The following is a 15,177-nucleotide window of genomic DNA, read 5'->3' on the forward strand; positions in this document are numbered from 1 at the left end:
GGCGTAACATGCAATCAACCAATCAGAGATCATCTCCCATTCCCTTTAAAAGCCAGGCGCGTTTGGACCTTGGAGCATTGCTGTTATGATGGAGGATTTGCACCGTAATATTTTTATTTGTAATCTTCGGCATGTGTGTGTGCTGCTGCGCTTCCGTGTGTGTGTGTAACAAGCATAGTGTGCGCACGCTGTGCACGAGCCTGGGCGCATTTTACTAATTTGCTGTTAAAATAACAATGAAATGCTGCGTTATTGACTTTAGACCAGGTTTTTGTTGGTCAATGGCGCGATCACTTTCCGCTGCCTCAAGATAGCAATACTCCCAGAATGCACCTGAACACACCTCCCTGTAAGACCAGCACGGCCATGGGCGGAAAGATGGGCGCAGGTGCATTTTATATTTAAACGACGGGGGTGCTGGACGGGAAATTGACAACTGCGTCGGTCTTAAAGTATCAAAGACACTTGCGTCGGGCCTTGCGCTGCGCTGCGCCGGCTGCAAGATAGGACCCCTGGACTAAAACAAAAGTAATCCCTCTCAATCTTCACTTATGACTCACTAGAAGTGCGTGGCGGTGTCTGTGTCTGCAGAAACGCTGCCCTCTGCTGCCTGTATTGTCTGTATTAAGACGTTTCTGTAAGGGACGTTTCTGGGTGTGTCTGTCTCTGTGTGCAGTATAAGACCTGTAAGGACGGCAGTGTCCTCGGCGTGACGGTGATGAGGATAGCCATGCTCACACACTGCCAGGCCCTCACACAGTCCTGCTCATACACAGAAGGTAACACACACACACACACACACACACACACACACACACACACACACACACACACACACCTCTCAATGACATGTCATGTTAGTTCTGTTAAGTTAAAAGTGCATTAAACTAACTTTTTGGCGGTCAATTCTTCATGCAAACACACACACACACACACACACATGTACAGACACACACACCCTCTCAATGACATGTCATGTTAGTTCTGTTAAGTTAAAAGTGCATTAAACTAACTTTTTGGCAGTCAATTCTTAATGCAAACACACACACATACACACACACACACGTACACACACACACACACAAGACACACTCCCTCTCAATGACATGTCATGTTAGTTCTGTTAAGTTAAAAGTGCATTAAACTAACTTTTTGGCAGTCAGTTCTTAATGCAAACACACACACACACACACACCCTCTCAATGACATGTCATGTTAGTTCTGTTAAGTTACAGTTTTTTTTCGATTGATAGACGACAGTGGGCACAACTGGAGTCACATCTGCAAAACTCTAACTACAGTCTGCACAGCAGCAGTTCATGTGGACCAAACTCTAGTTGGTTTTTCATTGCTTGAACACAGTTTTCAAAACTCTACACACTTATCCCATGACTTTAACCACAACGTGCACAACACTGTAGATTTACAGCACTTTGTTCAAATGCTAACACACTGCTGTCAAAACTGTTAACCACACATTCAAAACAGAATAGATTTCAGTCTGGTGCCTATCAAACACTGCTGATTGCAATTTTAGCTGAAAGCCTAAGCAGGTGTCTTGTTTTAGACTAGTTAGTGAACATATATGGTATTTATACAGAGAAAGACCAGAAAGCCTTTTTTGTATACAAACACCAAATAAGAATTACTGTAAATAATTATACACTGTACTGTTTGAGAGAAAAAGGTAAAAGAGCAAAGATACCAATATGTCCAGGGAAGATGTCTAAGGACATATACACAGCTATACAAAAAAAGTGAAAAATACTATATCTTTACAATAGTAAAACTGCGTTCTTACTGTTTTTCAGAAAGTAATGGAGGTGAAAGCAATGGAAACACCACATTCATTTGTATTTAGAGATGATGCAGACATCCAATGTGATGAAGAAAACTTGCCACATGATGCTGGAGAGAGGCAGGATTAGTCACACTATTCTTTGGTACTGTTATGTACCTTTAGTTTTTTTTCCCCAGTAATTCCATAAATAACTAGAGACAAAATACTTTATTGAAGAAAACTGCTGATTTTCATTCCTTCTTGTTTACCTTATGTAAAAATTGGTATGTTATACAATCTATATTTTTTCCTTAAAAACACTGTAGAGTAGTGTCAAGTCACTCAAATTGTTCAAACTGTAAAGATGAGAAAGTTTGTAATTTGTGTATTGGTGTTTGATGCTAGTGTTTTTACCCTCAGTGTGTTCTGAGTGACAGTGTGTGTTATCTCAGTGAGGCCTGTGCATACTGTTTGGCTGCACTGAGCCTGTTTTGAGACGTGTGTTAAGAGTTGTGTTGCTTTGAATGAGTTTTGCAGGTGATGTGAACTGTTTAGCTCAGGTGACTGTAGGTAGTGCAGACTGTAGTTAGAGTTCTGCACACGTGACTCCAGTTGTGCCCACTGTCGTTTAGCAATCGGAAAAAACTGTAAAAGTGCATTAAACTAACTTTTTGGCGGTCAATTCTTGATGCAAACACACACACACACACACACACACACACACACACACACACACACACACACACACACACACACACAAGACACACACCCTCTCAATGACATGTCATGTTAGTTCTGTTAAGTTAAAAGTGCATTAAACTAACTTTTTGGCAGTCAGTTCTTAATGCAAACACACACACATAACACACACACACACACACACACACACACACACACACACACACACATGACACACACCCTCTCAATGACATGTCATGTTAGATCTGTTAAGTTAAAAGTGCATTAAACTAACTTTTTGGCAGTCAGTTCTTAATGCAAACACACACACACACACACACACACACACACACACACACACACACACACACACACACACACCACACACAGTGTTGTTTCTCCCTGACTGTTGCGTTCATGTGTCTCTCTCGTCCTCCAGCTGAGACCATAGTGAATGTATTAGACTTCAAGAAGGACGTAGGACTGTGGCACGCCGTCCTGACTGTAAGAAAAAAACACTCCTCAACCCTTACTGTCTCGCTTAAGCACAATTGAACTGGCTATTGTTTTGTCCTTTTTATATATACACAATATAGAAAATCTTTTTTATTTTGCCATTTGGTGGCTTCTAAGCTGTAAATGGTAGCCGCAAAGTTAAATATTCAAATGAAAGATGTCAACTTTCTGTCCGTCTCTGTTTCTATCCTTTAAAGTTCTACATATTTTAACTTCATACTTTACAAGAACAAGCTCTCTTGAAACATCCCTCACACTCTGATTCCTCTCTCCCCGTCTCTGTCAGAGTGTAATGAATATGATGCACGTCATCAGTATTCCCTACGCTCTCATGAAGGTCAACCCTCTGTCCTGGATCCAAAAAGTCTGCCAGAACAAAGGTAACCAAATTTACCCAAACTCATTGCAAACACTGCTGGAAATTTCCCATTTCAACATGTATAAACCATGCACGTTACTTGACCTACTGTATTATTTTTTTTTTAACATTGTGATCCAGCAGATCAGAGTTAGAGGGAAACCTGCTGGGTAGCTTTACAGCACACTCAGTTTGGTTGCAGTGACTGTATTTTCTTGCTGTTGCCTTTTACAATCGGCAGCTACGGTGTCCAATAGAGTCAAACGCACCGCAACTTAAGAAAACACACGCAAATAGACAAAACACAAGCACATTAAGAAAACGTGTTGACAATACGCTCATTTAGCGATCGCGCTGCCAATACACACAACGCAACCAAATAACCAAATACAGAAATGCGCTGCAAATATAGAAACGACCGCCGAAAAGAAACGCAGCAGAAAAACGCTGCATCCAGTTTACACAACGGAAGGCGAGGCTATGTCAGAGAGGGTGGATATTTTGGGTTCCTAATTTTGGGTTCTCCTTTTCAGTAACATATGTGGGCGGTGTTGCCAACTTAGCGACTTTTGTCGCTAGATATAGCGACTTTTCAGACCCCCTTAACGACTTTTTTTTTTCACAAAAGCGATTAGCGACAAATCGGGCGCCTTTCTGTAGAAAAGACGCCAATATTGTCCGGCGAACAGGCAAGGTATTTCTCTTTTTGTGGCAGCCAAAATAGTCACCTCTCTTTTCTTCTGTTCCGTGACTGAGGAGCAGCCCCCAGCCACCCCGCGGGGGACAGGGCGCCCGGGGGGGGGCGGTACGAGAGACAGCGGGACGTTTGTGATTATTTGGCTAAAAAATTCTATTTCTTTCTATCTACCTTGCACACGCAACCACTAAGCTTTATGCAAATGATTGCGGATTAACGTCATCTCGCTACTTTCAGCGACTTCTGGAGCTACAGCCAGTCCTTCCAGAAAAACGTGGAGTTTTTTTGTGATTGTTGCGGGCAAAAATCCTTGATTATGCGGCACGTTTTCTTAAAAAATGCGATGGAATATGCGGGATATTTATGCAATTTTATGCGATGAAATTGTGGGAACTTGCAAAAACTGCGGTTTGATGAAAAAGAGAAGAAAAAGTGATTCCCCCAACACCCTGCTTTTTTAAAACTTAATTTCCAAAAATAGTTTACAGATATTCAGTCATTGCAATAAGTAAAAAAAAAGATACAAAAATATATACAAATAATATAATATTAAAGTAAAAATAAAAGTAATAGTCTAAACAGGGAAATAAAAGATACAAAAGAGACAGACTTTTAAAAATCGTTAATAATATAGACAGCAGGAGCACTTAAACAAAGAAATTTCAGATAATATCAGATATTAAGATAGCTTTCTTATTGGATACCACCTTAAGAGACTCAGAGTACAACATGTCAAATTCAACCTCCAACACCTGCTTTTCGATGATGTTCACATCGCGTAATTACGTCACTTCATAACGTTCCCATGGCAACAGGGGAAAATGGCTGCATTTACTTCTTGTGTGAAGTAAAAGCAAAATTTTTTCAACTTTCTGTTAAGATATATGTGACTTTTTTGCAACAAAAATGCCGGGATTATGAAATCATGCAAGCACCGCATATTTATGCAATTTATGCGGCGAAAGTGCGACATATTTGAAAAAATGCGGGCCCCGCATGAATATGCGGACTTTGGCTGATTATGCATTGAATTATGCGATCGCATAATCGCGTTTTTCTGGAGGGACTGTACAGCTAGCTACTTAATTGGAAAAGAGTTGACAACACTGTATATGGGCTTTTAACTAGCGTTAGCTAGTAAGTGTCTAACATGGTAGCTATGTCAACTTGTTGCTCTTTTATAATACTGTAAAAGACTAGGACCAAACCTAAAAATGAATATGCACTTGTTTATGTCGCCTCTTTACTACACTTTTCTTCCTGTTTCCAAAACAAACCTCTCATCTGCTCTCTCTCTCTCTCTCTCTCTCTCTCTCTCTCCCCCTCCCGTGGGGTCTAAAATCAAGCTGTTCCACTTAGCGCTCCCCCTAGAGGCCTGGAGAACTTCCGCTGTGTAAACCGGATGCAGCAACATGTTTTTCTGTTTCGTTCCTGTATTTGCAGCGCGTTTGTGTGTTTTGTTGTGTTGTGTGTAGTCGCAGCGCGTTTGCTAAATGCTGCACATGCGGTGTCAAATTAATGACGATGTTCTCTTAATTTGCCTGTTTTTTTTTTTTTACGGCCACCATAAGCAGCGGACAAAATCGGCCTATTTTCGCCATGTTGGCTGCAATCAGCAAATAAGAAGATATTCACCTGTTGCAGTGGCCACTTTTGTGCTGGCTAAATGTTCAAAAAGGCTTTTAAAGCAGTTTTATAAATTTTTTTTTAGAATCTTTTTCTTGTGAAACAAGGTAATATTAAAGGTTGTCTGTCTGATTGAATGTGTGCTCATTCCTAACCCTAACCATGAGTTAATAGCGACTAAATGTGTATGAATCATAGTCTATGGTATGAATTCATGTTTGCTGTTGGTGTGTGTTTTTTGCGTAGCCAAGGTGGCGTGCGTGAAGTCGCGGGACATGCACTGGGCTCTGGTGGCCCACCGGGAGCAGCGGGACATCAACCTGAGCTCCCTGCGCATGCTGGTGGTGGCTGACGGTTCAAATCCCTGTAAGAACACACTCTCTGGATACCTTACATTTGCACTGTTGATGGCGCTAAAGGAAAGCCAATGGGCCCTGTTTTGGATCATCTAGTTTAACGGGTCCTGTGTCCGGGCGCATGGTTCTAAAGGGTTGTACTTAGTGTTTACATTAATTCAGAGGTGTGTTTTGGGCGTAACATGCAATCAACCAATCAGAGATCATCTCTCATTCCCTTTAAAAGCCAAAGCGCGATTGGACCTTGGAGCATTGCTGTTATGATGGAGGATTTGCTGAGCAGGAAGGAGAGATTTTCAGGAAAAGAAACTGATCTGCTTCGTTCGTGAAGTGAACGCGCGAGCTGATCATATCCTAATACTATTTCGCATTGTTATATTTTTGGGCGTGTGTGTGCTGCTGCGCGGGTCCTGTGTAATGTAAAAAGCGTGGTGTCGCTGTGCACGAGCCTAGGAGCATTTTACTAATTTGCTGTTAAAATAACAATGAAATGCTGCGTTATTCATTTAAGACCAGGTTTTTGTTGGTCAATGGCGCGATCACTTCCCGCTGCCTCAAGATAGCAATACGCCCAGAATGCACCTGAACACACCTCCCAGTAAGACCAGCACGCCCAGAATGCACATGAACACACCTCCCAGTAAGACCAGCACGCCCCATGGGTGCACAGCTGGGCGCAGGTGTATTGCTATTTAAACGACGGTGGCGCTGGGCGGGAAACTGACAACTGCGTGGGTCTTAAACCAGCAAAGACACACAGTCGGGCTTTGGCGCTGCGCCCGGGTGCTAGATAGGACCCTTAGAGTCATTCAGAACAAAGGGTTCATCCTCTGGGGACCAGGAAGACCCAAAACCCCAAACTGAGTTGCAGTTTGACCAGTAAAATGGTGGTATTTCTAAACATATAAAATATATGGAATTATGTACTTAACAAAAAGTGTGAAATAACTGAAAACATGTCTTATATTTTAGATTCTTCAAAGTAGCCACCCTTTGCTTTTTATTAATAAGGAAAAACTTCCACTAATGAACCCTGACAAAGCACACCTGTGAAGGTAAAACCATTTCAGGTGACTACCTCATGAAGCTCATTGAGAGAACACCAAGGGTTTGCAGAGTTATCAAAAAAGCAAAGGGTGGCTACTTTGAAGAATCTAAAATATAAGACATGTTTTCAGTTATTTCACACTTTTTTGTTAAGTACATAATTCCACATGTGTTCATTCATAGTTTTGATGCCTTCAGTGAGAATCTACAATGTAAATAGTCATGAAAATAAAGAAACACATTGAATGAGAAGGTGTGTCCAAACTTTTGGCCTGTACTGTATATAAATAATAATATATTTATATATATAAATATATAACTTATCATTACGTTGGTAGCACAATCCAGAAAGAGTTGTTAAAACTCAATATACTGTAATTCATGCAACTAGTTTACTGGTTATTTTAAGTTGATACAACTAAGCACTTTTACAGTGTAATTATACATTGGCGGTTTTGAAGATCAAGATTTTAAATACAAAACTTGATCAGCTTATTTTATGTGATGCATTGTAAAATATGAAACTGTCAAATAGCGTATTAAGGATTAATTAATGGTTAATTTGTATTTCATGATTTGAAAATCTAAAGATTTGGAAAACATACCAAATACGGCCATCTTGAAGTGTGGCTAAACTTCAAATTACATTTATGTCATAAAGAATATGTAATGAGTGTGAGTGACTTTTTGAATTGTGCCTCTCAGGGTCCATCTCGTCCTGTGACGCCTTCCTCAACGTGTTCCAGACGAAAGGTTTGAAGCCTGAGGTCATATGTCCCTGTGCCAGCTCCCCCGAGGCCCTGACTGTAGCTTTAAGGAGGTACACACACACACACACACACACACACACACGGATGTGTGTACGCACGCACAGACACACACGCACGTTAAAATGATTTGAACTTTTAGCGAGGAACTAGAAGTGAATTACCACCTGTACGTGTGAAAACAGCTTTATCTCACGCATCCGTTTTGTTGTTGAATATATAGCCCCCTCCAAACAAAACAACAACCTCCAAACCAATTTATATTTCCACAAAACTGGCATGAATGATCATAATGGTATACAAGCCCCATGTGTGTGTGCGTGTGTGTATGAGTCAAAACAAAATAATACTTGTTTTGAACAATTTCTTTGTCATCTGCAGATTGATTTTAAGTAGAGGGAGAAACAAATCGATTTAAATCTTAAATCGGATTTTTTTTTTTTAAATCTGGGATTTTATTTTTAGGCCATATCGCCCAGCCCTACTTCACAGGTGTGCTTTGTCAGGGTTAATTAGTGGAAGTTTTTCCCTTATTAATAAAAAGCAAAGGGTGGCTACTATGAAGAATCTAAAATATAAGACATGTTTTCAGTTATTTCACACTTTTTTGTTAAGTACATAATTCCATATGTGTTCATTCATAGTTTTGATGCCTTCAGTGAGAATCTACAATGTAAATAGTCATGAAAATAAAAAGGAGACGCATTGAATGAGAAGGTGTGTCCAAACTTTTGGCCTGTACTGTATACATGTGGCTTTTCATTGGTGTGTGCACATGTGAACCATCACAAGATGCACACAAAATGCATATGGATTGCATTTATCGCATTTATAAAGTTGCTCCTAAATGTAATTTTTATTTAATGAATAAAAAAAAGGTAAAACCAAAAAGAAATCTATTGTTTCTTTTGACTGCAGAGATATAGTGTTCTTATTTAAAATATAATCAGATTGTCATTATCAGGAGGCGTCAAGCTCCGTAGTTTCAAACACAAATCATTAAATAAACAACAAAACACTGTTATAAAATCACTTATTATTTTACGGCCTTAACTCCTGCAAACAGTTTTCCCTTACATAAATAATAAACACATGTATTTACTCTCCTCCGCAAATACGTTGCTTTTCCTCCCTTCCACTATGTCCCGCTCTTATTTTTAGTTCAATCAAACCTCTGACTTTACAGTTTTGTGGCTTTTGAAAGACTTAAACTTACAACTTTTCCACCTCTTTCATCATCCATTCATGCTCTTAATTAGGAAACTGTAAAATCCCTGTCTGTGTGTGTGTGTGTGTTTTAAGATTGGGCCACACATGGGCTAATAAAAAGCACTTTGCCTCAGCGGGTGGGGTTGTAATGAACTCACTTTATTTTCAGAAGAGCTGCTTTAAAACTCATTAAAAAAAAATCACAAAACAGGACACACACAAACACATGCCATAACTGGACTTGTACTTCTGAGGACCCGTATTGACATACATCATCCCTAGCTCCTAATTCTACCGTAAACCTCAATATATCCTAACCCTTAGACCTAAATCTCCCTAAAAAGCCTCAAATCATGTCAGAATATTTTTTACAGTTAATTATCAAATAATAGACAGGACCACTGAAGATATATTAAAGTTCATTTTACTTGAGAACCCAACAAGGAGGCAGTCTCCGCGCTACAGAATAGTACAGACAATAACCTAAACGAAAAGCTCTTTACAGCTGCTTTTTTATAATACCCAATGAAATAATAATAATGTGGACCTGCTACACCCTGCTATGCTCTGCGATTCCTGTCCTGTGCAATGTCCTGCTGCGTCCTGCTGTGTCCACTGCGCCCACCCATGCTCTGCTGGGCCACGCTACATCCCGTAACGCCCTGCTGTGCCCTGCTATGACATGAACTACTACGACATTTGAAGTCACTGTTCCATTATCTTTATTGTGACTATTATCGCCACTGTTCATCACCCCCCCAACCGGCACCGTCAGACACCGCCTACCAAGAGTCTGGGTCTGCCGAGGTTTCTTCCTAAAAGGGAGTTTTTCCTCGCCACTGTCGCAACAGCCACTGCTAATGCTTGCTCTTGGGGGAATTACTGTAATTGTTGGGGCTTTGTAAATTATAGAGTGTGGTCTAGACCTACTCTATCTGTAAAGTGTCTCGAGATAACTCTTGTTATGATTTGATACTATAAATAAAATTGAATTGAATTAAATAATAATAATAGTAAATCATGATACAGAGTAGATGTCGTCAATTGTTATCTTGTCAGAGTCGAAGACGTCTCCCCTATCTGGTCTGGGAACGCACCGTGCTTAGACAAGGACAAAAGACTGGCTCCCATGTTATCTTTTATGAGTTCAAGCTGTGTTTTTTTAGTTTCTTAACAATATCCACACACATCCACAACAGTTTACATTTAACAGAGAGAGAGAATATAACGTCACCTTCCTAAAATAATTGCCTAAGTCATTTTTTCAGGTTTTTCAGAAAACACAAAAAATAAAACTGCCTAAGTCACATGCTTGACATAGGCAATTATACTAAAGGTGTAGAATCACATGACCTGTTCAACTGAGGATTTAGGAAATTTTACCAGAGGTGGCCAGCACCATGAGGAGATGATTTAGGCAACAAAATCATTTTTGTTAAAAAATGACTTAGGCAATTATTTTAGGAAGGTGACGATAATATTATTCTATGCAAACAGTTCAATAAATAACAAGAGGGAAGTATGCATCATAATTTCCCTAACAAGCCCCTCAAAGAGGGATGCAGTGACAAGCAGAAAAGAAGGCCCTCACTTTCCAGAAGCATTTTGCAGTCTTTGCATTTTCCAATAATGTCCCCATTTTAACAAAAAACAAAAAAACAATATCCAAGCATAACAAAAATGTGATCCCTTTCCAAAAACTGTCCACACTTACTAAAAATGTTTTTACTTTCCAAAAATATATTAAAAAAAAATAACTTTCTTTCTGTGTTTCTTGCAAAAATATCCTCATATTACAAAAATATTGCGACTTTCCTAAAATGTCTTCACTTTCCAGGTTGTCCCTACTTTACAAAAACATTCAGTTTTTTTCTTTAAATGTCCTCGCTAAATTAAACATGTCCTCCCTATTTAAAAAAAAATATTGTCACTTTCCATAAATGTCCCCATTTAAAAAAAAAAGTATCCCTTTCCAAAAAAATGTCGTAACTTCCTGAAAATGTCTCGACCAAATGTCCTCGCTTTCTAAAACGTTCTTTACTTTCTAAAAATGTCCTCGCTTTCAAAAATTGTTCTCACTTTTCCAAAAAATGTCCTCAGCCTTAAAAACTGTCCCGAAAAAATGTCCACACTTAACAAGTTCTCCCTCTAAACAATCATTCTCTCAAAGAAATGTCCTGACTCTCAGGATTTAAACGTTCTCGTCACAAAGAAATAGAAATTGAAGGGAGCGCACACACAGCGCTCCATCCCCCTTCAGAGTGATCTGATTGGCTGTCTCTGCCCCCTAAACCCCTATCCTGCAGGCCCGTGGAGGAGGGCAGCGACCCCCCCGGCCGCGGCGTCCTGTCCATGCAGGGGCTGAGCCACGGTGTGATCCGGGTCGACTCGGAGGAGAAGCTGTCGGTGCTCACGCTGCAGGACGTGGGCTCCGTCATGCCCGGAGGTGAGACCGGCGCCGCACATACCCGATGAGTTCAGGCGGAGGTTCTGGGGCTTTGAATTTTTTTTTTCTACTTTTCCAAGGGGCGATAGAGTACCTTTTACTATTTATTCAATAGCTGGAGTTGTTACTTCTCTTTTTAACATGTGAAAGAAGCATTTAGAGCAGTGGTTCTCAAACTTTTTGACATCAAGGACCCCCCTAAACTGACACAAATTAGACCACGGACCCCCATTTGATTAGGTTTTGTCCCAGGGTCCCCCTACCAGGGTCCCCTACCTTATTATAGAAAGTCTATGAAAGCCATGATCAAAATAGTCATACATTCTGTGATTGTGTTACTTATGGATGGAATTATAGTGAAAATAAATGTAGTCCACATTTTTGCTGGGGACCCCCTGGAACCCCATGAAGGACCCCTGTGGGTCCCCGGACCCCACTTTGAGAACCACTGATCCAGAGCAACACACAGATCTTTAGATTCCAGATAAAGATGTGGATAAAACCAACTAATATCTCTGGGTTTTGCTTCTTTTTTTTATATACATACATAACACACATGTTATTAGTTAGTTGTTACTTTGCAGAATCATATTTTACATTAAAAATAAGATAAATGTGACTGCTGTCAGGTAAAAATCCTTCAAAAATATCCCCAAAAGACAAAAGAAACTGCTTTGTTTCAACTCAATGAACTTGAAAGCATTGTCTAAAATATTTGAGATTTTTCTCAACCTGTAGACAGACTTTTATGTCTGTCTCTCCTTCTGTCCTAATGTCTTCTTTCTTTCCTTCTGTCCTAATGTCTTCTTCTGTCTGTCCTTTCAGATGTCTTTTTCAGCTGAACCGAAAACAAACAAAAAATCCCCATTTTACTGGTATCATTTATTGCTTGAATGCAGGACTTATTTTTCACTTTTTGTAACCAATACTTTAACTAAAGTAAGACTTGTATCTGTGATCTAAAAATGTTGACCCCATATTTCACTTTCATGTTGTAATGTTCACACAAATGATCATTATTGTATACTGTAACTGGTGAAATCCCGATGGTTGTTCCTCTCTGTGTGTCTGTAGGTATGATGTGCGTGGTGAAGGCCGAAGGCGTTCCTCAGCTCTGTAAGACGGACGAGATCGGAGAGTTGTGCGTTTGTACTGTTGCCACGGGAACGTCCTACTACGGCCTGGCCGGCATGACCAAGAACACCTTCGAGGTGAGTGTGTGTGGGAAGGATTTTGTTAATGAACTTCCTGGCCTGCAAACTTTTGGTAACTTGAAGGTATCGACATAATCGTGACATGACACTGTCATAACTATAACATGACACTGTCATGAACGTGTCATAAACGTTTTAAACAAGTCATGAACGTTTATGACTTTTGTCGTTAAGTGTCATTCGGTTTTTGTGGTGACAAGTTGACATTGTTTGGGTTGTCTTGATTATGACAACTTGACATTAATCAAAGTGACATTACCAGAAGTTGTCTTGGTCATGACAAGTTGACATTAAATTTGTTTGGGATGTCTTTGTCATGACAACTTGACATTAACCAGGATGACATCACCAGAGGAAGTCTTTGTCATGACAACTTGACATTAACCAGGATGACATCACCAGAGGAAGTCTTTGTAATGACAACTTGACATTAACCAGGATGACATCACCAGAGGAAGTCTTTGTCATGAGAAGCTTGACATAATGTCATCCTGTTTAATGTTAAGTTGTCTTAATAAGGACACTCCAAAGAAATGTAATGTTAAGTTGTCATGACAAATACTCCAGGGTGAAAGTCCTGTGTTTTTTTTTTTTCAAAGATTATTTTTTGGGGCATTTCTGCCTGTAATAGACAGGACAGCTGAGCTATGAAAGGGTAGAGAGAGGATAGAGACATGCAGGAAACTGTCACAGGTCGGACTCGAACCCTGGACCTTCTGCGTCGAGGAATAAACCTCTACATATGTGCGCCCACTCTACCAACTGAGCAAACCTGGCCACACTCCTGTGTTGTTTGACCCATCCACCACCCCAACCAACTTCCCCACGCGGAATTTCGGGCTTTCATACTGCTCGCCAACGTTGCACCTCTTAATACTACGTCATCTTACAGCGCCGCTTCGCTGCCGCTCTGCCCGGTGCGTTCCATACAGACGCTGTAGGCTGCTTTTTGCGTTGTATCTGACGCTAAGAGACACTGCCCAAGCGTCCGTATTTGACAAGTACGGTTTGGTTTCTAGTCTCCATCCTTGACGTTCCACTTCTGGGACTGCTCCGTTGCCGGATATCTGTTACCTTGCTTTCTTAGTGTTGGCGTTCTAAACTCCGGTCGATATGTGAGGACTATGGTTAACTGCTCCTCAGCAAGTTAAATCCAGACAGCTAGCTAGACTATCTGTCCAATCTGAGTTTTCTGTTGCACGACTAAAACTACTTTTAACGTTCCACCAAAACAATTTCCTTTCCGAGGCTATTTTGCAGAGGCACCGCAGCTTTTCTCCGGCGCTTAGCACCGCCCAAGACGATTGTGATTGGTCTAAAGAAATGCCAATACACCAGAGCACATTTTCCACCCATTCCCCGAATGCTATGTGGAGTAGCCAGACCCTCCTCCAGCACGCTTTGGAGGAGGGTCTGGCAATACGAGACTAGTTTCTGACTGGCTAGTAGTCCTTAAAACAAAGATGGGATAGAAGTGAGATGCCTCACTCGGTAGCTAAAACAGAGAGCTGAACACACAGGGTGAAAAGAGGAGCTGCAGCAATGTGCAGTACAACAAAAATATGGTGTGAAAATGAGTTTAATATGAGCTTTAAAAAAACTACGCAGGTCTTCCCTGTGAGCAACACCGGGGCTCCCATCGGTGAGTTTCCCTTCACTAGGACCGGCCTGCTGGGGTTCATCGGACCCGCGGGGCTGATCTTCGTGGCGGGGAAGATGGACGGTCTGATGGTGGTCGGAGGGCGGCAGCACAACGCCGACGACATCGTCGCCACGGCGCTCGCTGTGGAGCCAATGAAGTTTGTGTACAGGGGCAGGTAAGTGTTGGATGCAGGCTTTCTCAAAGTTGAGTAAATGAGCCACAGCTTTATTTAAAACGTCTTGTGTTTCTATAGAAACTCGACTATAGGGAGACCAGGACTAATAGTAGCTAATAAATTCGCTAACGTTGCTACTTTGCTCCCAAAATTTCTGCTAAAGGATTAACAGAATAAATCTTTAGATAAAATTTGCGTTTCTTTCAAGAAATTGTCCCAAAAAAAAAACGTGGATGGTTCCATACAACTCTCTTCTCGTGTAAAATAAATGATCAGTTCAATACTTTCAATTCATTTGGATATTTTATTCGATTTTATAGCATTTGAAAAAAACATTATATACGGTTGAAATAATTGGGTCAGCGGACCGCAAACGTTAGACCGAGCGGCAGTGGGTCAGCGCTAACGTTAGACCGAGCAGCAGTGTGTCAGGGCTAACGTTAGACCCAGCAGCAGTGTGTCAGGGCTAACGTTAGACCCAGCAGCAGTGTGTCAGGGCTTACGTTAGACCCAGCGGCAGTGTGTCAGGGCTAACGTTAGACCCAGCGGCAGTGGGTCAGCGCTAACGTTAGACCCAGCAGCAGTGGGTCAGCGCTAACGTTAGACCCAGCGGCAGTGGGTCAGCGGACCGCTAAGGTTAGACCCAGCAGCAGTGGGTCAGCGCTA

General features: G+C 41.0%; 1 protein-coding gene across 1 annotated transcript in view; it reads left to right on the forward strand.

Annotated features, from left to right (window-relative positions):
• The window catches only part of LOC120568552 (disco-interacting protein 2 homolog C), a 107,477-nt gene that overhangs the window by 35,102 nt on the left and 57,198 nt on the right, over window positions 1-15,177 (forward strand). Inside the window, exons 8-15 of the mRNA XM_039816134.1 lie at window positions 677-779; window positions 2,898-2,962; window positions 3,261-3,354; window positions 5,902-6,021; window positions 7,764-7,878; window positions 11,341-11,480; window positions 12,555-12,691; window positions 14,303-14,511. Coding sequence (XP_039672068.1) covers window positions 677-779; window positions 2,898-2,962; window positions 3,261-3,354; window positions 5,902-6,021; window positions 7,764-7,878; window positions 11,341-11,480; window positions 12,555-12,691; window positions 14,303-14,511 — 983 coding nt within the window. The remainder of the gene's footprint in view (window positions 1-676; window positions 780-2,897; window positions 2,963-3,260; window positions 3,355-5,901; window positions 6,022-7,763; window positions 7,879-11,340; window positions 11,481-12,554; window positions 12,692-14,302; window positions 14,512-15,177) is intronic.

Source organism: Perca fluviatilis, chromosome 11 (genome assembly GCF_010015445.1).
Source record: "Perca fluviatilis chromosome 11, GENO_Pfluv_1.0, whole genome shotgun sequence".
In the NCBI taxonomy this organism is placed as follows: domain Eukaryota; kingdom Metazoa; phylum Chordata; class Actinopteri; order Perciformes; family Percidae; genus Perca; species Perca fluviatilis.